Raw genomic sequence first — 27,188 nt, 5'->3', positions numbered from 1 at the left:
GGGGAGAGAACTCTAGTGCGCTGCTCAGCTAGAGTTCACTCTCTCGAGATCTGCGCATTACTATGGTAACAGCGGCAATGCTCCAAACATTCGGGAGGAACCCTGTGGAGCTGCTGGCCAGGTCTCCTCTCTCAGTCCCATGCCGGCTACCGCATCACTTCCTGTGTGCCAGAGAGGGAGAACTTTGATCTTCTCACCGCACCTCATGGCACACAGCAGGGCCAACAGGAATTATCATTGGCTACACACGTTCTTTCACAGACTGCTCATCTTTTGTTAATTAAGCTGTTGGTATTAGCTAGTGAGTATTTCAGAATACCCGTGCAATAGGGTTGGGCAGTGTTCAGAGTCCAGATGGAGCTGCACAACAATTCGATGCAGCTTATGCCTGTTTTTTTGTTTATTTGCTTAGAAATATTTTGCATGACAATTTGATGTACTTATGTTTCTCACGATCAAGTGTAGATGTTCTTTTAATATTGTCTCAACGTTAGCAAATTACACTAAAGATACATTTATTGACTTTTTGTGACACGGGCAACCTCTGGGGCTCTGAGTCCTTCAAAGTTAAAATTCTTTCTATAGCAATTTCCAGAATGACAGATCTATATTCTGACCTGTAACTTTATTAAGAAGCAGACCTATAATGGAAAAGTTAGCCTAAACAAGAACATTATGATATTTTCAGACTCCTGTTATATTTTAAGCATAAATAAAAAGCTATCTACAAATTACAACTTGGATAGGTGAATCTTCTCCTTTAGGGATTCAGACTAGCCAAAACATATAAAATTAGATTTTATTTTCTGGCAAGGATTCTTGCACAAATACACAATGCAGAGTTGCATTACACTCTTTGACATGTGATGTATCTGTAGCTCTGCTGATTAAATGAGTCTTTTATTCAGGTAACGAGTGAAGATTAGGAGCACTCCCTTTAAGAGAGTGCTCCTAACCTCAACTCTTTACCTGTATAAAAGACACCTGGGAGCCAGAAATCTTGCTGATTGATAGAGGATCTAATACTTATTTCATTCATTGACATGCAAATCACTTTTGACATGCGTTTTTCTGGATTTTTTTGTTTATTATTCCGTTTCTCACTGTTAAAATACACCTACCATTAAAATTATAGACTGATCATTTCTTTGTCAGTGGGAAAATGTTCAAAATCAGCAGGGGATAAAATACTTTTTGTCCCTTACTGTAAATCCTCAACTAGGGAGTGTACCATTAAACATTTCCATTTGAAGCTTGGAGTGGCTCAAGATATATATGAGCGGTAATTCCCAGAATAAGCTCCTATATTCTGGGTTTGTCTGGTCAAACTCCAGTTTGCAACCCTCCAATTGCGCCATCTGCAGGGAGCACCATGCGTTGAAATCCCATGTATAGATTAATTGCACAAGTACAGATAATAATGTGTACGAATGCACACTGCCAAAATTGTGGCACACTGAAGTTGTGGCCATCTTATAGAATGTATGATCATATATTGTAACTGAAAATGAATTGTTGTTTGACTTGGGCCTCGATTTAATATTTTTTGATAATCTTTACAAGTGATTTAAAGGAGAACTGTCACCTCAACACTGCCTTTTAATATAACAATTCTTAAGCAGGTGTTTTCAACAATTTTAAGGTGCAAAATCAGTCTGAGGAAGAGAACACTATTCTTTATGATATTCATTGTAAGTTACAGTTTCACTACCACCACGCAGTGTTGGGGGTCCTTAATTTACTACAGCACTGGGACACACATGTCCAGGTCCACACAGATTAGTAGCATATAAGCTCCCAGATGGCAGTTACCATATGCAGTTGTTATTAGGGATAGTAATATTATCTTGGAGACATTTTGGGACAATCGGCCTTGTGGTTTATGATGAGGTCTAGATCATATTTAATGTGCAATTTTTATGTTTCCTATACCTGTAAAACTTACCAAATTTTAGAAGTGATTTTAAAGAAGGTTTTTTGTTTTTTTTTTAATTTTTTTAGACCACTACATTCTGCAAAGAACTGTATCCTTTTTTCCCTCATTTAAAAAAACAAATAAAAAAATAAGAGCATAGAAGTACATAGTGGAACTACAAACTCCAATGATACTTTTCCAGTTTTACGGTGGGATGGCCTACTTTTTCGCCAACTTTGTCACAACATAATGCAAAGAGCACCCAGAACGACAAGACAACTTGTATTTGGTCCAGTGTTAATTGAAAGTAATATTTAAAAAGTATTGATTTAATTCAAATCCTTACGTAGACTGTATATTGTGTCACAATTGTTTCTATATTAGCAGGGTTATTATTACATAATAAATATAAAACTGGCAACATTGTTAGATTATTCTTGAAATGTTTCTGACAGGTTGTCAAAAGTCTAAATCCCCTTTACACATGTACAGATGCAATAAACTGATTGACGTCATAATATGCAAACTCATCTGCAGGAATAGTTCTCAATCTTCGTGATTTAAGTAATTCTATTAATTCAGCAAGACACAGACTTTTTATAGTCTCAATGGAATTTATAAAAATGTTTATTTTTTACAGCACAATATATAAATATATAAGTGTAACAATAAAGAAAGAGGTAATCAGTCTTAAATACAGGTGTGCACAGGTTTACAGGAAATGTATAAAACATATAACAAAGTAGCGTATTTAAAATAAAAACTGGCATTTTAATATCATACTGCTTTTCTTACACATGAAACACAAACTTGTCTTGAAAAATGATGTGTAAAATATTTGTCAATACAGATGTGCTGAGTAGTGTCCAAAAATATTTTCGTCCAAATTTGCAGAAATATTCAATATAAAGTTGTGCTTAGTCAGCTAGTGACTTAGTGATGGGAAGAAACTACATTGTAAACTGAATTGCTAAATCCAAGATTAGGAGTCAAGCTGTAACTATAGCCAAGTTTAAGAATATTTTCCAAATCAGCGGGTTTAATCAAAATTTGGCAATTTGGTTTTATATTCGCTGCTTAGATGTTTATTCAATAAACATCAAATGTTAGTTCAATGAATATGAAATAGCTAAAAAAATTGAAAAAAAAATGTTAATTTTGAAAAATGTATCGGCTCAGCTATAATCAAAGCTTCGCTAATTTAGCCTAATTATTGCTGTTTGCTTTTCAATTCCCTATAATTTGGTATTGACTGAATAATAGCCATTGTCATTTAATTTAATACAAAACAATGTAAATTTTAACTTTGAAATAAATATAGAAACATAGACACATAGAAACATAGAATGTGACGGCAGATAAGAACCATTCGGCCCATCTAGTCTGCCCAGTTAGATATCAAATTGATTAGAAAAATACAAGTTAATTCGATAGGAGTTCAAATTTCAAGAAGTAAAATCCAGTCTTCGTTCTAGTCCTGACCTAGAATTCAATGCCCTATAGTTTTGCTGGCCTTGGAGCCTCTAAGAATCTCCTATATTTATATTACATTTTATCTTTGTTAAATATCTGGCTACTAATGAAGAAGAGAAAGCCTCAACACTAATAAAATATCTGTATTGGAAATATTTATTAGCCAGGAAGGATAAAAACAAAAACAATGCATTTTGAGCAATTAAGAAAAAAAAAAACCACATCAATGAAGTGTTTTAAATTATTAATAAGCTCGTAATGGAAAACACTGAACACATCTGTATGTCACATTAACTTTGTATCTGGTGTGTAAAACCTACAAATACCTGCAATATGCTTTATTTCATTTTTTTACATTAAAGACGTTCACATTTTTCAATACTGACAGCAAATGACAACCAAACATTAGAAATACACAATAAACAGGTCTCAAAAACAAACAAAAAAACTGCTTGCATTAATAGTTAATTAATGGTCACTCAAGGCACCAACACAACTTTTTACGACATTATTTAACTTTTGGCCTTAATAATTACTAGTATTTTTGAATGTTCCTTTTTATTATAGATTGTACTAATACACATATATATATTATATATATATATATATATATATATATATATATATATATATATATATATATATATTTACAGCATATGTAACACAGGCACTGCTTTTAGGACTTGTAGTTTAACAACAACAACAACAAAAAGCTGCAGCTTTCAGAACCCATTTTTTTCGAAAGCCCTGCTATGCAAACATTTTCACAGGTCCATTGTATGAACATCACCAAATTCATAGCCAGTAATGAAAAAAAAGAGAGAGAATACATTTAAGAATATTCATAGCACATTTATAATGATATCTGTACAAATTAATAACATGAACAGTAAACACATATTTCAGTCAACTTGGCGGAATAACATATGCTTAATAATCCACCATGTACAAACATAGATTACAACATATTACACGGAGTATTGTAGATTAACAACAGCATTTGCACTGAGAGGAAATATAATATGGCAACATCTCCCAGCAGGCTAACTTGATCAGCTATACCTATTGGAATTAATGATTGTTGGCAAAAAAAAAAAACATCTGTTAAGCATGAACACCAACATCTGGCAGATGTGTGTGGCAAAAAAAAAAAAAATATAAAAAAATATAAATAAATAAAAAATATCAAATGGTTTGAAAGATCTACCCCTATTTTTAAGATCTGGGTGCTTTTCATGTCCACCCTCTCTAATACCGACCACTGTTTAGAGTTTACTAATTAATTGCAGCATCACCTGTGATCATCTGAGCAAGTTTCCCTTAGCGTTTCGATTGACCTGACAATTGTGTTTTCGAAACTCCATAGTTATAGACAGGCTTTAGTGTCTATTTATATACTTTATTATATTATTTCTCGGATTGCTATGGTATCTGTGTTGTGGATTATTGTTAAGTACACCGTAAAAAAAATAAAATAAAAGTCAATATTTTTTTCAGAAATCTATCCCAGTACTTGATTCCCAAATAAATGTTTAACCTGGCCTGTCACAAATATATTACCCATATTCTGCAAAAATAAATACAATTATAATTATGTTATGCTGATAGATGATCTAAGGATCTAATCAATAAATAGACTGTTAATGTAGATCAGGGGTGCCCAAAAGGTAGATCTCAAGATGTCAAAGAACTACAGCTTCCATGACGCTTTGTCATTCTAAAAGCATTCTAAAGGTATGCAAAGCATCATGGGACTTAAAGTTCTAAAACATCTGGGGATTTACCTTTTGGGCACCCCTGATGTAGACCAACATTAACACAACCTAACCAATGATAGAATTTAAACACTTCTAGCTCTAAAATGCAGATTTAAAAAAAAAAAATACACAAAGCAATAAACTCATTTGGTCTATATATTTCAAATAAATTGTAAATGCAATACAATCCCCGTTTGATAAATGTCCCCTTGAGGTAATTAACAATAAGATTTCCGATTCCTTTTTTATATTTTTTGTTATTGACTTGCAAATCTCTGAAACATTCATACATGAAGCAGTTGCAATATACACACTGCTTTCTAATTAAGGCATTGTAATTTATTTGTTGCTTGTTATTTTGTAATGACCTTTCAGAAGTGCATTAAGAATACACCAATTAAAGTTGTGTTTATGAAACAAACGAAGACCATCACTTATAAGAGTAAGTGGAAGGAGTCAACTGAATACACAATTCATTTACCTTTTCTTAGCTTTCCAATTCCTGTGCCTTACAGATACCTTGTGCTGAATTTTTTTTGGAAATTTTATTAACAAAAATATTTGCTTGCCTTTGAAACACGCCAGTTTCTTTGAAGATTTTGAAGATTCCACACTTACCAAGTACGGTGGAAATGTCAGCCCCCGATTCCCAGATTGTTATCCCATCTTACAAAGCAAGTATAGTATACTATTTTTGGGATCAAAGCCGGTGATTGTGGGGTGCATAGCCATTGGCTATACTACTACCTTTTTTGCATAGCAGTGTACACCTCTGTAACACTTGGCATAGAAGTTTAAACTAAAATGTATTGATACGTACACCATATTTGTGCTATGTATTTAATATTCATATTGCACAAGGTACAAACCAGTCTCTCTATCCTTTACAGTGTCCCACTGTCGTATCTGCATCGCAGGTACACATCGCATCTCGAGCAAAGCATCCCAAGGAAAGCACTTTACTCTTCAAATGTAGAAAAAGCGTTTATTCGGAAAACCTCTAAACAGTTCACAAAAATCAGGGCTCCGGTCAGTTCCCTCCACGGTCTGGTTACTGGATATTTCATTTTGTCTAATTCACAGTGCAAGTCTTGCAGGACATCACGGTAACTTTCTCCATAGTGGGCAGCCCAAGTAAACAGAAAGTCAAAGGCTGGTTTCCACATCATCTGAAGAGAAGAAATGAGATTCATTTGAATAGCTATACATTACGAAGCAGTGGAACTTATTTTCTTATTGATAAAAAATTCATACAAAGTGATGCCCTTACTAGAGCAGATACTAAATATATATATATTGCTGGAACTAGAGCAAATTAATTAATTACAGTAAATTGCACACAACTTGAGGTGATCTTGTACATACATACCATACATAACACATATTATATTAAAGGGGTTTTTTTTGTGGGGGGACCTTTTTCAGTTTAAAATACCCTATTGGGAATTAGTCCCTCCCCCTCAAATTTTGTAGTAAAACCTGCAATAAAATGTTTTTCACATACTTGGAATCCAGTGCCAGGCGATGCTCATAGAGTTGCCTTCCCCATCTCTTCTAAAGTCTCCCAGGGACTCACGTGGTCCAATCAAAAGGATTCTTATAGAGAAGCCATTGGTAGGACCATATTGCCGGCTCAGAGCACATACGTGCAATCTGAGACGGCGAGGGGAAAGAGAGTGGGGAAAGTGCTCCCCACTCATATTTTATATAACTCTCTGCCCTACTTTTGGAGTGGAATACAAAGATGCAAAGTACCAGGCACAATTTATTCAATTTAAGTGGCTAGTAAATTTTTAATGTAGAGGTTAGCCTAGTCTCTCTTATAATCACAGTTTATTACCCTGGAATGCATGCAATTGAGATACTTTCTTGCTAGGGTAACTGATCTTAAACAATTTATGTATAGAATATTCTTTAACCCCCTAAGGACACATGACATGTGTGACATGTCATGATTCCCTTTTATTCCAGAAGTTTGGTCCTTAACGGGTTAAACATGAAGTCAATGTTTTTCCCTGTATAATATCTCCCAATATAGCCCCTCTCCCCCCAACTACAGCACCACTACTGTCTAACTCCTCACTACTGCTCTTAACCCTCCCACTATTGCTTCTAACCCCACACTACAGTCACTATCCAGGTGTACCCCAGGTAAGTTGTCAAACTGTTCTTAAACAGTTTGACTACTTACTCTGGGAGTGCACCAGGGTACTTCAGGCTCCACAGAGGGCTGTAGTGGTATTCCTTAGCCTTACAAGGAGCCAGAGTCTTTCCTCCTCCCAGTTATGAAACTAGCCTACCCAGTGCCTGACTCTGACTTTCTCTGCCCCACAGCGCTGCCACTGGCCCAGAGGTCAACTAAGCAGGTCGGGGTGTCACCATGAGTTACCGCACTGAGTGATACCAACCCTAGTGAAGCCACTTAATAACCCCCCTGTATACCACAGCTCAAATAGCTCCAACAAGAGGTGTGTCTTTAAAATGAGAGAAAGAGAGCAACAGCATTTTTACTTTTCCGAAGAAAGAAACCATACAATGAAAAAGATTTTCACTAGAATGTCCTGTGAAAGTGAACAGCAGAAAACGTTGGACCTCTATTTGTAAGTAGTTTGAAAAGTTCCTTCATAACTATATTAGCTTAAATGTTTACATATTTAATAATAATGCAAATAATGTAAATAAGATTGAGATACTCTTTGCAATGCATTGTTTATCTGGCAGGTAAATGGTTCAAAGAATACACGGTTTATGGATTCTTTCATTTAAAATATATCACATGGAGTTTACGTGTTTTTTTTTTTTTTTTTTTTTAACCTTACCTGTAAACTGACTTCTCCAGATTTTCCTTGATGGGGGATTTCATAAGCTTCAATTTGTTGTTTAGTAAGTCTTGCTAACTTCTCAGCTAACTCCCTCCATCGAACACCCAGCTGCACCGCAGCTGTCAAAATGACCGTGTCTTGTGTTAAACGAGCTACTAATCCCTGACAGTCCATTTTCACAAGACCCTGGAGAAACAATTTAATGAGATCAGAAATCATAATAAAAATCTAATGGGACACGGAGGTTTATTTGAAAGAGCAAAAATTAAAAGGAATTAAAGAAGACATGGTGCTTTATTTAAATATTGGTTACATTTTGCCATCTATTGGGTGGAAACATATATTCTAGAATTTCATAGAATTAACCATCAGACTCTTCTGAAACTGAGGAGGAATGAGTGCAGGAAAACATTGAGTATTTACCATTCATTCCATAATACAGACGCCATATAAATTATTAATCAATAGATTACCACTTTTAAACAGCGTACTCTGGATTAATCAATTTCGTAGTTCTATTACTGCATCTATTTTTTTTTTTTTTGTCAAATCCAGTTTAAATAATGCTGGCAGGCACAATACATTTATGTTATCGTTAGTACTAACATAGCACTGCGTGTTATGGTTAAACAAATAAAATGGATTGTTCTGTTGATTAATGATAGTCAAACCTAAGCTTTTCAGTTTCAAATCTAAAACGTCATGATACTCTGCCCCCCCAGACATGCTTAATTTATTTTCGAATGATTGTGGCGCATCATGGAGCTTGTAGTTTCAAAGCAGTTGAAGAGATACAGCCAATGACTTCAAATCAATGGACTATTTAATCAATTGATCTAAATTCACACATTCATTACAAAAAACAAACTGTACTAGGATAATATATGAATTCATGACTTTCCACTTGTTGTCAACACTGGCATATGCATATTGAGTCTAACCCCTTTGTTCTTGATCAATTTCAAGACAGTCAGCACCCACATGAAACCCCAAACCTCAAGGCAACTGAATGATGTTGATGTTGAGTGTTGGAGAGGACAACTGGCAGCAGATGTTGAGAACACAAGAAATTTTAGGCTGGCCAACAATACAGCAAACTTTTTTGTCGTTCTTTTCTTAGCGGGGTAATTTGTATATTTTTATTCATCTTTTGATTTTGGAACTTGGATATATTTTATATTTTAGCATGTTTATCAAACAGACAATGGGGCATGCATTGCTTCCTTCATAGAATGACTAGGAGAGTTGGTGCCCTCTATTGACCATTTCTTAGTGTCATGATACAACATAAATTATATATATTGAACTTAGCACTGCGGGGAGCCCCAGGAGGGAGCATTAAGTGCTAGAGTAGGACCTGCTAAAATTGGATACATTCCCATTGTGGCAGTCTTATCCAATGTATGATCATATACTGTAACTAAACCTCCATTCCTTTTGCCTAGGTGAGGTGTTTTTATAAAACCTATTACATTGTGTGAGCTTTGAAGTTGATGTTTAGTGCGTGATTGAGTGTGTTGTATCTTGTATGAGATATTTACATAAATAAAAAAAGGTGAACTGGGGACACACCCTGAAAATGCAATTTTCAGTAGTGGTGATGGTAAATACCAGAATATATCCAAAATACAGATTATCCTCAATTTATGCTGTCCTGTGGTCACATGCAAAGAGGCACTGTGACGTAGTAGTAGGCTTAACACAACATGTACATATATTCCCACATATGTTTGCAAAGAAAAGTGATTTTAAGTAGCCTTGTAAAATATAAAACTGTATTTTTATGTGTGTGCTTTTCCTTAGTCTGCATTTTGTATATATTTTGGTCTTTACGGCAGCACCACTATTGATAAATGCGTGTTCCATGTGTTCCCCCAATTCTAATTTTTCTATGTATATTTGGAATCCAGACCAGATTCCTTTTGGATTGAACACTCAACCCTTCTACTATAGGTACCCCTTTAGAGGTGACCATAGAAATGCATAAATTGAGGAGAGTCTCTGGTAGCAGTTTAAGCAATATTATAGTTACCATTTTAATCTCCCATGTTGAAATTAGCGTAGGACCCACTGATATAGGGGTACTGCGACATAGTAGTGGGCTTAACACGATATGGCCATATAGTGATTTTAAGTAACCATAAAAAACCATTAAAAAACCATAAAAAATTGTGTGTGTGCTGTTCCTTAATCTGTATTTTGTATCAGCGGCGGAACTACCACTGGCGCAACCGGTGTGACTTCACTGGAGCCCACAAGATAAGGGGGCCTATCGGGGGGCCTGTGCATTTAGGGCCACCCAGTGGGCATGTGTCTTCACGGGCCTGGTCTTGTGTCAATATTTTGGCATAGTATTCTTAAAGAACACATTATGACATAGAATGTCACTGATCCTTAAAGGGTTGCTAAACATTGGTTTTAGTGAAACAGAACAGGGAAATATATTCAAATACTGATTTAAAATTCATAAGATGTACGTGTCAAAAAAACCAAAACATACTTATGCAATAAACCCTTCATTTTACTGAAAGTAGGGCATGGCAACAGTAGGAAACAATAGAAATAAACAAAAGGTTCTATCTAATCCATAATCATTTTCACAACTGCATTCTGATTGGCTAAAACACTAAACATACAATTTACAACATAGCTAGAGTTACAGTAACTAACTACTATATACACAGAAGAGATGCTAACAGAAGTGCTCAAAGTAAAAAAATATATTATATCAAATAGATCATCTCTGAAAGGATTTTTTGTTGTTGTTGAAATAAACCAAGTCTAAATTGAAATAAGTACTCTGTTTTTACATAGATAAACTATAATTAAATGTAACGATCTATACGAAGTCAACAAAGGCAAAGACAAAATCTTACCATAATGAGCTCATAGTGAAATTTTCTATTTTTTGAATCCGCATGGCAATCTTCTTTTAACCTTTTGACCACCGAAGAAACTCTGTCAGGTTCCTTACTGGTCCTTTCAAGACATAGATCGTCCAATGACAAATGTGAGTACCCTAGTACATTAGCCAAACATCTCCAATCGTAGACCTTTTCAGAGACATTTGAAAGTATTGATGAATAAATATATGTCAGTTTCTTAAATGGCAATGTAATTTGTTCTAAAAGCATGTCGGTTGTAAAGTGTAATTCTGAAGAATCAATGACTTGCTCTTTGGAAATAACTTTAACATTTTTGCAATGTACAAGGCCAATCTTTCCTCGCAGGACTCCCACATACCACTCCTTAATTTTAGTCTGACCTATGGCTTTTACTTTATCTTCTCCAAGAAGGGCTATCGTGTCTCCTTTAAAGTATTCAAGCAGGTAGTCAATCTTTTGTTGGCGCAAAACAGATTTCAAAGTCACGGCAAAGTTGGTCAATCTTATTGTCTTGTCCTGAAACTTGGGATATTTGATATTATTTATAGATAACTGGGGAGTAGACATAATTTCTTTCCGTTTCTGTAGGCGATTTTGATTTTTAAAAGCACAGTTTATTTTTGGGGCAGGATTTGGAGTTTTTACATGAAATTCATTTAGCAGCGATGAATGCCGATGATCCATAATTTGAACTATTAAATCGAACGAGTGAATATCTCCACTGCCATTAAGTGAAAAAGGAAACTGCATACGAATCATTTTACCCGACATTAGTTGGTCTTCTGTGATCTTATTCCAGTTACTCACATTTTTCAAATTATATGTAGAATCATTTGTTGCAAAATGAACAGACAAATGCTGAATGTGATCGAATATCAACTGATGTTTTCCCCAGAGCTGAAAAACCACTGGTGGCATTTGCTTCCCATTCTTTTTGATATCGTCCACTGTAAGTTTTTCTGGAGTATAATTGTGTCCCGTAACAGTTAACACAGTAGTGAAAGCTGGATGTATGTGCTTTGGTCCATAAATTGCCACAGTGATATATTTATGAATGTAGTCATGTACGCTGGTGGCTGGATGCTGAATAGCTCTGGCCTGTGCAGCAGCTACCACATATGTAATGCGACTGAGAATTGGCAACTTAACTTGCAGAGTGTTGTTGTATATGTAGCCATCTTGTAGCTTTTCAAATGGACCATCTTTGTTGTAGCTGTAAAAGGTTGCAATCTCAGTCATTACTTGGCTAAGTGGATCATTCTTTCGCTCAACTGCAATTTTCATTTCCAATAAGAGAGCTTCTACGGTATTGATGTTGCTTAGTGAGATTTCTAGCAGAGGACTAACAGTAGTTGAATGTTTATTGTTAAGCAAAATAGGTGGGTCAAGAATAGCTTTTAAGGCAATGTCTTGATATTCCCCATGAACTACGTGGCCTTCAGGAACATGAATACTTATGTCCGAGTTGGGAAGCTGCACAGAGCCACCTTGATTATCTATTTTACATACTATGTGAGCATCTGTTGCTTGTGTTTGTGCCCACCCTGGGCTTTGGCTCATGATATCCAAATCAAGGCAAGATCGTGTTAGCTGTCGATGACTCAACCATGCCATTTTATATGCTTCACGGTCATTCTGAAGCCACTCTAGATCAGGAGCTAAGATTTGTGTTGTAATGTTCTGATCATCAGATTCTTTGTCGCTTAAAATGCACAAGTCAGACACACTCTTGGATCTGCCAGATCTTCTCATAGTTGCCTTCCTTAGGAGGAAATCAATATCAAGTTCATCCCCTGAGGAAGCTAATGAATTTCTGTTTCCCGAATCTCTGAACAACATAAAGGGATCTTCCTTCAATATGGACACATGCTTAGTATTTGAAAATGTGTTGGCTTGAACCACATCATCAAGAAAAGGGTTAGATTTAGACAGGCCATTCCAAAAGGGATTTGTAGGTTTTGATGGCTTTTTCTGTTGGTCATTAAACACATCGGCCCAGTCAATAAGCAGGTCTTGTGAATGCACATTATTGCCTGCAAAAAACATAAAGGTTGATATATATATATTAACATATTCAAAATGTTTATTTTAGTTAAGCATTTATTCAAGAATATTTTCTAAATTGTAGGTAGACATTGTTTGCCACCTCCAATCCATCTGAGTGTGACTGGTAGTAGCCACTCCACATATGCCATTACTAGACATGAAGATTTGTTTTTCACAGATTCAGACAAATTTGAGCAGATCAGCGATTTGGCCAAGAAAAATAAATTCTGAGCGGCAACATGCCCTAATACCACCCCAACCAAAATGGCCATTGACTAAGCAGTTTCAGTTGCTATATGATTTGGAGTTCGTTATTTGCCTGCTGGAGGCACTAGCAGTGAGTGGGCATATAGTTAAAAATTGCCTGTGGGGATCACCAAGCCCCTAGCTACACCCATCCCAATAATAACAAATACAAAATACTACCTCCCTCACTCTTATAAGAGTGAGAGGGGACAATTAAAACGAATATCTGTTTAAAAAAATGTTATACTCCTCATTAGACATCTTTTTTTGGCTCATGGCAACTGAAGCTCCAGGATCTCAAGAGACCAGCAAGATGAAGATAGCAGTGGCCACAAGGGACAGCTTGAGTTAAGTAAAATGTACCTTCACTTGCACTCCGTGGCCACCAGACACCCACAGGATCTGTCACTTTTAATATATGCAAAACCCCTGAAAGTGTCAGATCTGGTTTAAATAAACACTGAAGCATCATATCCACTAAAGTCTGCTGTAGTGGTTGTATTGTTGTTAGGGGGGCCTTAGCACTGTCCCACAGTAAGATGTCAACAGGTTTTAGTGTAGTTTGAGAGCTTCCATCTGATGCACCCAGTGCATCAGATCTTTTCCAGCAGGAAAAGTTAGCTGTCACTTCAGATCAAAGCAGAATCACAACCATTGTCTGCGTGCATCAGCTATGTGCTCCTGGCAAAGATTGCAGGTCCTGCATTGTCCCTCTTTGCTCTAAAGTGACAGACTTCTGCAACGTATGATCATATAGTGTAAATAAATCCCTATCGTAACTGCCCCGTTCAGAGACTTTTACATTTTATGAGCTTTGAGACTAATTCTGTATGTTGTACCAATTGATCTCAGCAGCACCCTTTATTGTTTGCATGTTTAAGTGTCTGTCAAATTCTTTTTCCATAGTTATATATATTAGGAAGTCCTAACCAACTCTGTTGGCCTTGCTCCCTCCCTGTTCCAGGTGCCTCATTCCAGGATCTTATTGAATCTTATTTTACAGAGAGCCCCGCTAGGATGTATTTGCCAAGTAAGTAGGATATTTTCATAAGAATAAACATTATGTTGCTAGAGAAAGACCTGGCAAATAAAAATTGGTAAATAACATACTAGCATTTCAAGAAAGATATAAAGTTGCAAATGGTAGCCACAATGATATCTGGTGTATACCTTGTTTATAAGTTGTAGAGCTTTCATCATCAAAATCAATCAGTGTCCCTTCTGATTTACTTCTTGAAATTCCTCCAGAATGAAAAGATTGCTTTTGACTTGACATTTTCCTAAAAAAAAAAAACACACAAAAACAAATGTACTTAATGGTAACTAACAGTATGGTATAAGAGACATAATCTGTTTAAAGGTCAAACAGCAAGCTTTAAACCTTTAATAAAAGGAACTGAATTACATAAAATATGTTTAGCCATATATAATGCTAAATTATGCAATAAGTAATTATTTGTTCAAAAGCATTTTAGCTTAGAAATCTTAATGCCTACTTTGCTGAACACTGAAGCCATTGAGTACATCTAAAATCATTTATTTAATTGAATATGAACAGGCATTTAACTACTGAACTTGCTTTGAAATCTAAATGTTCAATTTAGTACTAAAATAGTTGAAAAAACAAACCAAAAAAAATCATAGAATAATGAAAAGATAAAATATGTCAAAGAAAGGAAATTTGAGCTATGGAGTAGTGGACCCCAGGAATCAAATGTGTAATATAACTGAAAATTCCAAATAGTTTTTCTTTGGCAACATTTAAATATCTTGTTTTATTTGTTCTTTGTAGACATCTCTATAATATATAGTATACTTTATACGTGTTATATCCCCATTCTGTCTCATTGTCATCTATTACATGATGACATTAGATACACCGTGTTACCATGTCCAATCTTCGGAATTAAGAATGGCCTATAAATTGGAGAATGTCTCATGAACTAGGAGTTGCTCCTGATTAGTGTAATGGTACAAGCTCTACATAGCCCAGATACCCGAAAAACATGAATACAGATCTATTCTCCCAGGAGACTGGCTTATGATGTCTCTTTTGGTTCAGGAAAGCCCTGGGTTTTTCTTCTTGTTGCAAAGCACCCAAGTCAGGCCTCAGTTTAATATTGTTGGATAAACTTTTAAAATCCCTTTTTCAAAATATTAAAATATAAAAATATACCAATATATTGAAGATATATCAATATATCTTCAAAGAAAATGTTTTTCAGAATATATATATATATATATTTTAAATATTAAATCTGTTGAATAGCTTCTCCAAAAACATTAATCGAGGCCTTAGTCTACATCACCATTTGCAGCCTTACGCTAGAGCAGCATTGAGATTTTAGTTGGCCAAAAGGTCAACAATGATGAGGTATAAGGTGAAATCTGGGAATTCTTGAAGTATACTTTTTTCATAGTGCTGAGCAATCCAGGACATAAGGTGAATCTTGTCAGGCTAAACCCAACCCTTGTTTAAAGAGAATAGACCAGACCCCGAGCAATAGGTAAAATAAATAAATGCAATACAGAGAATTATTGCTGGTCCTCAGAATGTTTGAGCTTAAAGACATGCATCACTTTGAGACAACTGTCTCCTTCAAAAGCTTTAGCTTCAAATTAGAGACAGTTGCCTCATTCTTCAGGCTGAAAAATTAGGTAAATATGATTGTTCTTTTTTCATGTTTACTTGTTTCTTTTTCTAAGTTTTCCACATCCACTCTAGGAGGGACACTGATCTAACCAACCAGTGATTTATACTTAGGAATGCTGGGAAAATGCATTGGGCATGCCTGACAAATTTTCACATGTGCAGTTGGAAGATCTCTTCACCTTGCAACATCCTGACAGGTGGAGAAGAGAGTGAGTCTGATCAGTACAGTCATGCAGAGCAGGCTTGGGTGTCTGGTTTCTCTCTCCTACTGCACAACAATGCCTTGTTTATGTCATTAGTGAACTAATCTGAAATCCAGTTGCGTGGGTAAGAGGGAATGGGGGAGCCTTGAGAAACTCCACAAAGAGGCGTGCCGAATAATACAACCTGACCAGGTTAATAGTACGTTTATAAATGTTCATAGTTTTCTTTATTTTGGTTTGTAGATTTGTTTCAGATTGTTTGTTGTCAAGTGATACATGTCTCTTTAATACATAACCTACAAAAAGGTGAAAATAATCGAGCCTAAGACTGGTGAGAGAAGGCAGACCAGGCTGAGGTCAAGACGTACAGACACACCCCTTGAAATCAAGTTGAAGAACACTAGAAGATAGGAACCATATGGAAAAAATAAGCCTAAACCATAACCAGTAATAAGATATCAGAAAGTATGTGCTATGGAACACATGAGCACCATGCTAGGACGGCACAATCCAGAACAGAGATGTTTAAAGAAACACTCTGCACACCTAAAGCACTAAAGTACTTTATGTGTTAAGAGTGTGTCCTCTTTTTTAGTTTATTTTTTGTCCTGTTACTTCCTGATTGTTTAGCATAATGAAGTTAAACTCACTAGGCAGGCAACTGCCCAGAGCACATGCTGTGCAATGACTTCTCATTGAGCTGCATTGAGAAGTGTGTGATTGGACAGCTACAAAAAGGTCTGCACTGGGATAGAAGGGAAGGGCTTGCAAAGGCTTCTATTTTTAGCCCATTGCTCACAGGCAATGTGAGAGGTTTGAAGAGGAAATGGGATCGTCTAGTGTGAATTTAGCTTGAAAAGTGAGTATGCAAATAAAATTTGGATGACATTAACCACTGCGTGGACTAAATTCACTTCTACTTAATCAGTTATAATTTGCAGTCTTAACAGTCTAACAGAATTTCCCATCCATGCACAAGTCTATAACTGGGCACAATAATATACAGATATAACATACAAGAAAAATTTAATTATATTACAAATGTCTCTGTAAATTAAAAGACATGTAATTTAGTGTTAGAAGGTACCAGTGCTGCTATTCAAACCTGAGTGGACAATTACTTTAGGGCAAGTATGGTAAAAGTAGTTATTAATTAAACAAAAAAAGTGGAAGAAATATAACTCACTAGTTTAAAATATCACTTTTATTTCATCAATAAAAATGGTATATTGCTATCCACATGACCTTACACAATAGTCATATAACTCAAAAGATAGGTCAAAAAGGTCTGATAATTTGATCCAAATGTGCAACAATTAAAGGGACACTACACTGCCAAAATACAAAATAAATAAATCACTGTTTAGTTGATATACCCCAAATCAAAACTTGCATACATTTAATATGTATGTTTTCATTGGGGATATAAATAAAATCAGCTTGCAAAACCTGCGGTTATCTTGTCTTTGCAAGCTCTCCCCTTCTAAATCCACCCAGACTGTCTGTGGCTGTCCAATCACAATTCAAAATGCAGCTCAATGAGAAGTCTTTCTAGGTCAGGTGCTCTGGGCAACTGCTGTCTCTTGAGGTCAGCTGCATTGAGCTAATGAAACAAGGAAGTAACATTACCTGTTGTCTGCTTGAAAGCCAAGGGGGTGTAACCAGGTTAATTTTTTATTTTATTTTTAAAAGTCTTTTGAAATCTGCACTTTTTGCAAAATGAAACAAGGACAAACTCTTCACACAACAATTTTCAGCAGGCTAAAAGTTGGTTATGGGTCTGGAGTGACTTTTTAAGTATAGTTGCAAATAGTGATGTCCCGAACGGTTCGCTGGCGAATAGTTCCTGGCGAACATCGCATGTTCGCGTTCGCCACGGACGGCGAACATATGCAATGTTCGGTCCGCCCCCTATTCATCATCATTGAGTAAACTTTGACCCTGTTCCTCACAGTCAGCAGACACATTCCAGCCAATCAGCAGCAGACCCTCCCTCCCAGACTCTCCCACCTCCTAGACAGCATACAATTTAGATTAAGTCTGAAGCTGCATTCTTTTTTGGGGGGGGGGGTTATTATACATTATCCCCCCATAGCCAGTAACCTGTGTTTATTATAAATTATCCTCCCCATAGCCAGTAACCTGTGTTTATTATACATTATCCCCCATAGCCAGTAACCTGTTTATTATACATTATCCCCCATAGCCAGTAACCTGTGTTTATTATACATTATCCCCCCATAGCCAGTAACCTGTGTTTATTATACATTATCCCCCATAGCCAGTAAGCTGTGTTTATTATACATTATCCTCCTATAGCCAGTAACCTGTGTTTATTATACATTATCCTCCCCATAGCCAGTAACCTGTGTTTATTATACATTATCCTCCCATAGCCAGTAACCTGTGTTTATTATACATTATCCTCCCATATCCAGTAACCTGTGTTTATTATACATTATCCCCCACAACCAGTAACCTGTGTTTATTATACATTATCCTCCCATAGCCAGTAACCTGTGTTTATTATACATTATCCTCCCATATCCAGTAACCTGTGTTTATTATACATTATCCCCCACAACCAGTAACCTGTGTTTATTATACATTATCCCCCCATAGCCAGTAACCTGTGTTTATTATACATTATCCCTCCCATAGCCAGTAACCTGTGTTTATTATACATTATCCCTCCCATAGCCAGTAACCTGTGTTTATTATACATTATCCTCCCATAGCCAGTAGCCTGTGCTTATTATACATTATCCCCCCCATAGCCAGTAACCTGTGCTTATTATACATTATCCTCCCATAGCCAGTAACCTGTGTTTATTATACATTATCCCTCCCATAGCCAGTAACCTGTGCTTATTATACATTATCCTCCCATAGCCAGTAACCTGTGTTTATTATACATTATCCCTCCCATAGCCAGTAACCTGTGTTTATTATACATTATCCCTCCCATAGCCAGTAACCTGTGTTTATTATACATTATCCTCCCATAGCCAGTAACCTGTGCTTATTATACATTATCCTCCCATAGCCAGTAACCTGTTTTTATTATACATTATCCCTCCCATAGCCAGTAACCTGTGTTTAGTAAACATTATCCTCCCATAGCCAGTAACCTGTGTTTATTATACATTATCCTCCCATAGCCAGTAACCTGTGTTTATTATACATTATCCCTCCCATAGCCAGTAACCTGTGTTTATTATACATTATCCCCCCCATAGCCAGTAACCTGTGTTTATTATACATTATCCCCCATAGTCATTTATCGTTGGACCTAGGCAGCATGATGTCTTAGGCCGGCCCAGAGAGTGAGTGAGTGAGTGAATAATATAATATATATGTTTCGAAACATATTAGTAATATATGTAAATCGGGTTAATGCAAAGAGGGTGAAAAGGTATTAAAGAAAAACACACTTATTGCATCAAATTTACAAAGCCAAACTTTTAAAAGCTTTTAAAAGCTTTCCTCATTTCTTTCTCGGGATGAGGAATATATTGGTTGTAGACTGAGGATTTCCATCTGCCCAATCTTTTAATAATATGCACTGGAGTGTCAGTGTTGAAGGAGACCGAAGCTGCCCCTATTCTAAATGAAAGACCCGAGACATGGATACAACCCAATCTTAGGAGTAGTGTTCTGATGTAGAAGATGAATTTAGCCGTAGTCAGAGGGATTCAGTGAGAGTAGTGGTGAAATGTGTGTGGCATGACTGAGTGTGGGTAAGTAAGAGTCAAGTATTTTAACTGGGCACTAGTTCTAGGTGGGATAAAGTGGTATAGCGGATGGATGAGTAGTTTGGTTCGTTTTAGAGGTTTGTAGAGAAAGTATATAGTGATCATGATTTTTAGCGATATCCAATAGTTTTAAGGTGGTCTCAAACAAACATAAAATGCTATATAAAATTTGTGGGAATATCGAATAGTCGTGTACAGTAAATCAGAGAGGGCTCAGAATATCGGAGTACCCTGTTGTACTCCAATTCATACATATCATCAACCCCAAGGTGTTCAGCTAGCATCAGCTTCCTCAAACAGAATGCTATCTGATTTCAATATGTTTTTTCCCCCATGTCTTCACTTGGGAAATGTGGTCTAATTTAGTTTAGCACATGTCCATGAGTTAAGAAAGTTAAAAACAAAGTATCCAAAAACTTGTATATTGCCATGTGATATAAATTCCATAGCATGTCAATCTCAAGCCAACTATGCTCTTAGATAGACATTTAAAGAAATGTATTTTCTCACCCCTGCCAAAATACCAAAGTATTGCAGTATGCAATGATAAAAAAATTTATTGGACTAACATAATTTTTCAAAGACAAGCTTTCCAGAGTTGTCCTCTCTTCGTCAGGTCTGAAGAAATACTGATCAAACTGTTTAACACTTAAAACAACTGATGTTAGAAAAGGGGAGGGGGGGAGATGAGTCGGGTGTCATAAATAGCAGAATATGTGCCTGAAAGTGAAAGGTGCAGGTTGGCTGAGAATAGCCAGAAAAAGTAAATAAACACCCAGGACTACATTACAGAAGGGAACAGACAGTTGACCGATGTAAACTTCTACAAAAAACTGGACAAGGACCCCACCAAGGAATACACAGCTAAACTTGCAAAACTTATCAAATCATTTCCAAAACACATACAGCAAAAATTAGAAAATCTGGTGCCTTCCAATCCTCAGATGGGAAACTTCTACATGTTGCCCAAAATCCACAAACCAGGAAACCCAGGACGGCCCATTGTAACAGGTATGGGATCACCCACGGAACACATATCTGGCCTAATAGAAAACATTCTTAAGCCTCTAGTTATTAAGACTGAGAGCTTTATACAGGACACTACAGACTTCCTCAAACTTAACCTGAAAACACTATACTAGTAGCAATGGATGTGGAATCCTTATACAGTAACATCCCACATAAGGATGGTATTGAGGCCTGCATTACATTTCTCTCATCCCACAAACCAACACACAAATATGTTATATATACTTATAGAATTCATACTCACACACATACTGCAATAAACAGTTTTTGTGGTTATCGAGCAAAAGATAGGATTTTACTTTACTAATTAGACAGGGAAACATGGAAGAAACATACAGCCTACATACCTACATTCTACTCCTGGTATTGTCTGTATGTTACAGCTGATACAGTTTGATTATATCAGTTCCTCCAATCACTGTTACCAGCTACTATAACTACTGTATCTTTAAAAGAAATAAGCATATTCAACATAGCACTTTACATAACATTAATGCTTATATTAAAAGATTTGTAAACAGGTTTATATGTTTGCAAAGGAACACACCCTACAGCTGTTCTGTAAGAATCCAGAAAGAAAATTAATGTTCTTCCAGTTTACGTATAATTTAATATGTATAAAGTCACACCCATTCCTAAACATGCCTGAACTCAAAGGTTCATTCCTTTTCTACTTTAACAGAAAATATTTTTTCCTATGTATGTGCATGTGTTATAAAGAAAGTTATTAGACAATGGCAAAGCTTAAAAAGGCGAGTACTTTAAGAGTATGCATTGGCTGTGACATGTGTAGCATGCTTGCCTGACGTTAAAATATTTGTGATTATATAAGTTGCAGACAAGTGGATTTAAATGGTTCCGTTAGGTTAACATGTTATGTCAAAGGCGAGGACAAGTGCCCTCGGCATATATTCATTGGAATGTATCACATGACAAACAAAGAGGTTGAGGAGCTCTATTATAAACCACTTTTAAAAAGTTCCTTTTTACAATTTATGCTAGGTAGGTGGTATTAAGGAAGACTTGAACTTGTTTGTACAATATGCACAAAATATGGTCACAATGCCAATTTGCATAAATGTATGTTTTTCCACTGCATCTATCATGGTTAAAAAAAACAAAACAAAAAGAAAAAAAAAACTGAAAAGAATGCAAAAAAAGGACAGAAACAGAACTAAGTCTGTAGAAAATATGCTATATATTATTATTGGCATTTATATAATGCCAAGTCATACCACAGCACTTTACAATATTATCAAGGGGGGAAATGTAACAATAAATGATACAATTACAAAATGTAACAGCAACAATAGGTTGATGAGGACCTTCAAACAAGACTACATTGGGGGGCGGGCAAGACTGTCATGGTGAAGAGACGTGTTTGGAGAAAGATATTTCACTATCCTGACCAAAAATGCTGTTTAGTAAGTCTCTCTGGCTTAACACAGTGGAACTCGAGAGAGAGATGCTTCCTGGCTTACCTGACAAACAAAGTAGCGACTTGCAAATTGCTGGGAGCTTACTCACCCCACCATGACTGATGCGGCCTAGTGAGCAACGTGCAGGAGAGGCGGTTGACCTCCTGACTCGGAGGTGCTTGGAGGGAACTATCCTGCAAGAGCTCTGTTAACTTCACATCTGGGGGCCACAGTTATGTTCAACTCCACACATCATTCTGATGCTCCTGTGGCCTATGCTTGGGCTCTTACTCCTGATGACTGCCTGGCTGACTCATGTCTATAACATGTCTCTGAGGAGCATAGGATGGCCAGGACTGGAACACCTGCCGGCTGGAATTCCTTCTCTGATGCCTTCACAAAAAATGGGTTTTAATTTTTCTTTGAATATTCCATACATATGGTATTGCTCATCATATAGTCTACTCTATATGTCTTTATTCAGCCTAATAGGTAGTTAGCATTGTTGGGTATGTGCCTCTTTGGTGTCATGCTACTTATTATGTCTGTGTCTAGGACATATTCAACTGTTTTCCAAATCTGATTTTTTTACCTTGTTTATCCACCATGTTAAGCATTTCCTATTTAATGTGGGTTTTGTTCTCTGACATGTCTGTCTAGCCTGATCTCCTCATTATACCATAACATTTTGTGCAGTACCATCAAAATCCCTAGTAACGCCACGTTCACACGTCCTTTAATGTATATAACCTCATGCAAAGTGTTTTCGTATGTTAATTCATGCTCTTGTGGATGCTGTTGTGTTGTGTGCTATACCTGCTCATGGTATAGCAAGTAGGGGCAAATTTTACTAATACGAAGTAATTTTTATGTATTAGTAAATTTGTCTGAAATACCAATTTAGGTCTTTCAGCCTTTTGGTAGATAACTCCCTAATACCGTGGGAATTAGGGAGTTATCTACTAAGCGGCTGCAAGAGAAGTCCTGAAGTGCCGAAGTCCCGAAATTCCATAGTGCCGAATTGCCAAAGTTCCGAAATGCCAAAGTCCAGAATTTCGGAATGCTGAACCGAACCGAAAATTTTCCCATGCGCATGCCTAAAAGTCACTACTGCAAACACTGTATCAATGTTAGTTACATGTTTTGTAATTGTACAGGACCCACTTAGTGACTAAGTCCTTGGGAAGTCCTTATGTGGCCGAGCAAACCTCTATCTGTAACGTAATGGACTGTGCTCACAATCTGGTGATAACCAAAGTACATAGGAGGGTTAACAAGGGGGGAGAATTGCTCTGTGGGCCACCAGCATATATGGTCTGGCAAGGGGATGTGAACTGCAGCATCACAGACTACTCTCCGACAAATTAAAATAACAGGAGGTGCATTGGGATGTCTATTGACAAAATACTGGAGGAGGAGAGCATGTGCCATACATTTTGCAGGTTGGTTGAGGTCCATGTAGGTTTGAGCATGGGCTGGTAGACTGCAATAGCAATGTTCTCTAGGCCTTGGGTTGCCCAGGCTGCCCGATTAGATGTTTACAAATTCAAAATGTTTACTAAATCTGAAATGAGACATCTATACTGAGATCTTTGAGTTCTCTGCACAAAAAAGGCTATTGGCATTTGTTGGCCAAAAGTTGCCCTGTTTCCCCTGCCAAAATATCATCTATCCACAGCCTAAACCAAAAACTGACAAAAATAAACTGAATGGGTGCAGGGAATGCAATACAAAAAGAAGCTATTAAGAGCGATTACTATTCACTAATATACAGGAATAAAGCATTTCAATGAATCATTTTACAATCATTGTATCTGAGTTTGAATAAATTATTTTCATACACTGTGGTTGCAACCATTTACATGGTCGCAACTTACTCCCCATTATTTACTGCAGAGTTTTATGGTCACACTCCTTTTCTACACACGCTCATTACATACATGCATCAGTTTTGCAGTAGATTTCCCAGATTATACAATTCAGACAGTATTAGTTAATAAATGTACATCAAAACCCATCAGCAGGAACTACTTTACAACTACTACAGCAATCATTATCAATGACGTCTTCTAATATTTAATCTTGTTTCTCTTCATCCAGGATTAACTATTAATAGTGGGGTGATTAGCAAAAATCTGCTATGATTTAACCCAATTTACTTCTTAAAGTGGCAGGCGATAGAACATTCACAGTTGTGTTATGTAAACTACTGACAACTTGTTTTTTTACTTCTTACTTTTTTCTAAACAGTGCAACAAAGCTCCGACTATGTCCAGTCAAAAATATTGTTATGAGGATTTAAAAAAAAAAAGTGTTACCAGAAGAAACTGATAGCCTATGAATTCTAGTTATTCCCAATTATTGATATTTGTTGCATGAAATCGGCCTGAGGTCAGCACAGCCTGGCAGAACAGGATGGACGGCGGGACCGGAGCAGCGCGTGCCGTGAGGTGGTATGACAGTATGTATGTCAATTAGTGATGTCCCGAACAGTTCGCCGGGAACCGTTCGCAGGCGAACATAGCGAACACGCGCTATGTTCGGTCCACCCCCTATTCGTCTCATTGAGTAAACTTTGACCCTGTACCTCACAGTCAGCAGACACATTCCAGCCAATCAGCAGCAGACCCTCCCTCCCAGACCCTCCCACCTCCATGACGAATAGGGAGAGGACCGAACATTGCGTGTGTTCGCGACCGCGAACACGCTATGTTCGCCGGTGAACGGTTCCTGGCAAACTGTTCGGGACATCACTAATGTCAATAACTGCATGTGTGTTAGTGTTTGAGACATATACTGAAACACATGCAGATGCACAGACACACATACAGTTGCACAGACACACTGATACACATGCAGATATACAGATAAACAGATACAATCATTGACACATATACAGATACAGTAACACAGATGCAAACACTGACACACATGTACATTCACAGACAGTGTATAGATAAGTGTATTGGCTGCAGTGCACACACAGACACACGCTACATCCCCAGCACACACACAGATACACACTACATCCCCAGCACACACATAGAGACACTATCATTGCAGAAACATATATATTTTTATTGTGGGGGTGGGCAGCATTTCATCATTGGACCCAATGTCTTGGGCCGGCCCTGGGTAGTGTCATACCATTTAACAATATGAATTATGTTTTAGTAACCAGGAATTGAGAGCAAGATCGGAGCTTAGATACTAGACTTGTGCATTTGTATACAGAAGAATGAATGACAAAATGATTGAATATGGAGGTATCTGGTCATTTAGTCAGCATCTGAATGCAAATGGCATAAATGACAGAATTTCAGAATGAGCAAATGACTCGCCTACCGAATTTCGTTTGGAACCATTCTGTCATTCGGCCATATTGCAGAGTGCAGCCACTGGCTGCTTGCTGTTTAGCACACATACCCCCACTCGTGGTATGTTAAGCAGGTGCATGGGGGAGTATAGAAAAAAAACATGGGGGTATGTGTGCTAAACAGTAATTAACCAGTGACTGCTCACTGTAAGAATAAACTAGCAGTAACTAGTGCGTTATCATATACTCCACAATGCCCCCAATTAAAGAACACCAATGAATCATGGTTCTCTCACAAAGGTTGTATAGTGTTGAGAATCCCTAACAAGGACTTTTACTTCTATAACAGCTCAGTATGCGCCGAGCCCCCATGGAGCACAGTTAGATTAATATTATTGCACAGGTGTGTTTGTTTTTTTGTTTTTTTTGTTTTGTTTTTTAATAGTTTTTTTTACCTCCACTATACCAATATCTTAATGGGGGCTTTGAGACAGGGGCTTTACTGTAGAAATCCTGTAATGGTGGGCAACTGTAAAGGACGTAACGGAGTTAGGGTTGCTCCCGTATAAACTGCAGCCTGAATACAGGATTAAAACTGGACTGTCATGCTGAATGTTCTCCTATTGTTTCCCCTCCTCTTCCTCTCTTTTCTGATCTAGTTTTCCTTAAAACATAAGACAAACGTAGGGACTACTTTGTCTTGTGCATTTTTCCTACACTTGACTTTCTTTGACCAAAGGAGGAGCCTAAGTCAGCTCCATTCCCTGTGTCAGAGAAACTCTTCCCTGCTGACTTAAGCTCCTCCTTCTGTCAGAGAATGTCAGGCGTAAAGTAGTCCCTACTACTTTGTCTTATGTTTTAAAGAACGCTAGATCAGAAATAAAGAAAAGAAGAACAGATTTTGAGAGAGGAAGAGAAGAGGAAACAATAAGAGAAAGGTAAGTTCGGTGTGACAGTGCCGCTTTAAGAGATATAATTAACCATAGTTAACCATTCTTCTTGTTTTACGCCCTGGAGACTTCCACTGTTTATGATTATTATGATTGCTATTAAATATTTAATGCATATATCAGTGTAATGTATCTCTTAAAACCCTCCAGGAATGGGTGGAGCAATTTCAAACTAATTTAATATTTCTACATTTAGAGAGTTAAAAATAAATTTAAAAAAAATAGGAGGCTCTTTTAAGAGTCAGTTTATCATACAAGAAGGATTTAAGCAAATATATAAAAATAGGGGTTGGATTAATGATTTTCTAAACTTTTTCAGTTACACCGATCAAAAAGGACAATTTCATAAGATTCTTCTGGGGGACCAAGTATCATTTATTAAGGTAAAAATAAATACATAAAATAGCAAGCGTTTAATTTAATTCCAGGTATTTTAATATAGCTCATTTGGCAGGAAAATAATTCAAAATAAAATAAAGACTTTAATTTTAAGGATTAATTATCATTTTTCAATAATACAGACTATAAGAAAGTTTCACTGACAAAATTTAATGTTCTATTTTTACCTGAAAAATAAGTATCTGAGCCAATTAACTAAACAGTGACTAAAGGAACATCCCAGGCACCATAACCACTACAGCCAGAAGTACCCTGGCACCATCACACAGTAAATTGTCAAATCCTTTTAGTATGATTTAACAACTTACCTAGGTCCTGCTC

General features: G+C 36.8%; 1 protein-coding gene across 1 annotated transcript in view; it reads right to left on the bottom strand.

Annotated features, from left to right (window-relative positions):
* Positions 1 to 5,148: 5,148 nt before the first annotated feature.
* The window catches only part of MACC1 (MET transcriptional regulator MACC1), a 37,646-nt gene continuing 15,606 nt past the window's right edge, over positions 5,149 to 27,188 (bottom strand). Inside the window, exons 2-5 of the mRNA XM_063450723.1 lie at positions 14,315 to 14,424; positions 10,844 to 12,885; positions 7,965 to 8,153; positions 5,149 to 6,314 (exon numbers count right to left, since the gene is read on the bottom strand). Coding sequence (XP_063306793.1) covers positions 6,105 to 6,314; positions 7,965 to 8,153; positions 10,844 to 12,885; positions 14,315 to 14,420 — 2,547 coding nt within the window. The 5' untranslated portion in view covers positions 14,421 to 14,424 and the 3' untranslated portion in view covers positions 5,149 to 6,104. The remainder of the gene's footprint in view (positions 6,315 to 7,964; positions 8,154 to 10,843; positions 12,886 to 14,314; positions 14,425 to 27,188) is intronic.

Source organism: Pelobates fuscus, chromosome 4, assembly GCF_036172605.1.
Source record: "Pelobates fuscus isolate aPelFus1 chromosome 4, aPelFus1.pri, whole genome shotgun sequence".
NCBI classification, from domain to species: domain Eukaryota; kingdom Metazoa; phylum Chordata; class Amphibia; order Anura; family Pelobatidae; genus Pelobates; species Pelobates fuscus.
This window is presented reverse-complemented; position numbering and strand designations above follow the sequence as displayed.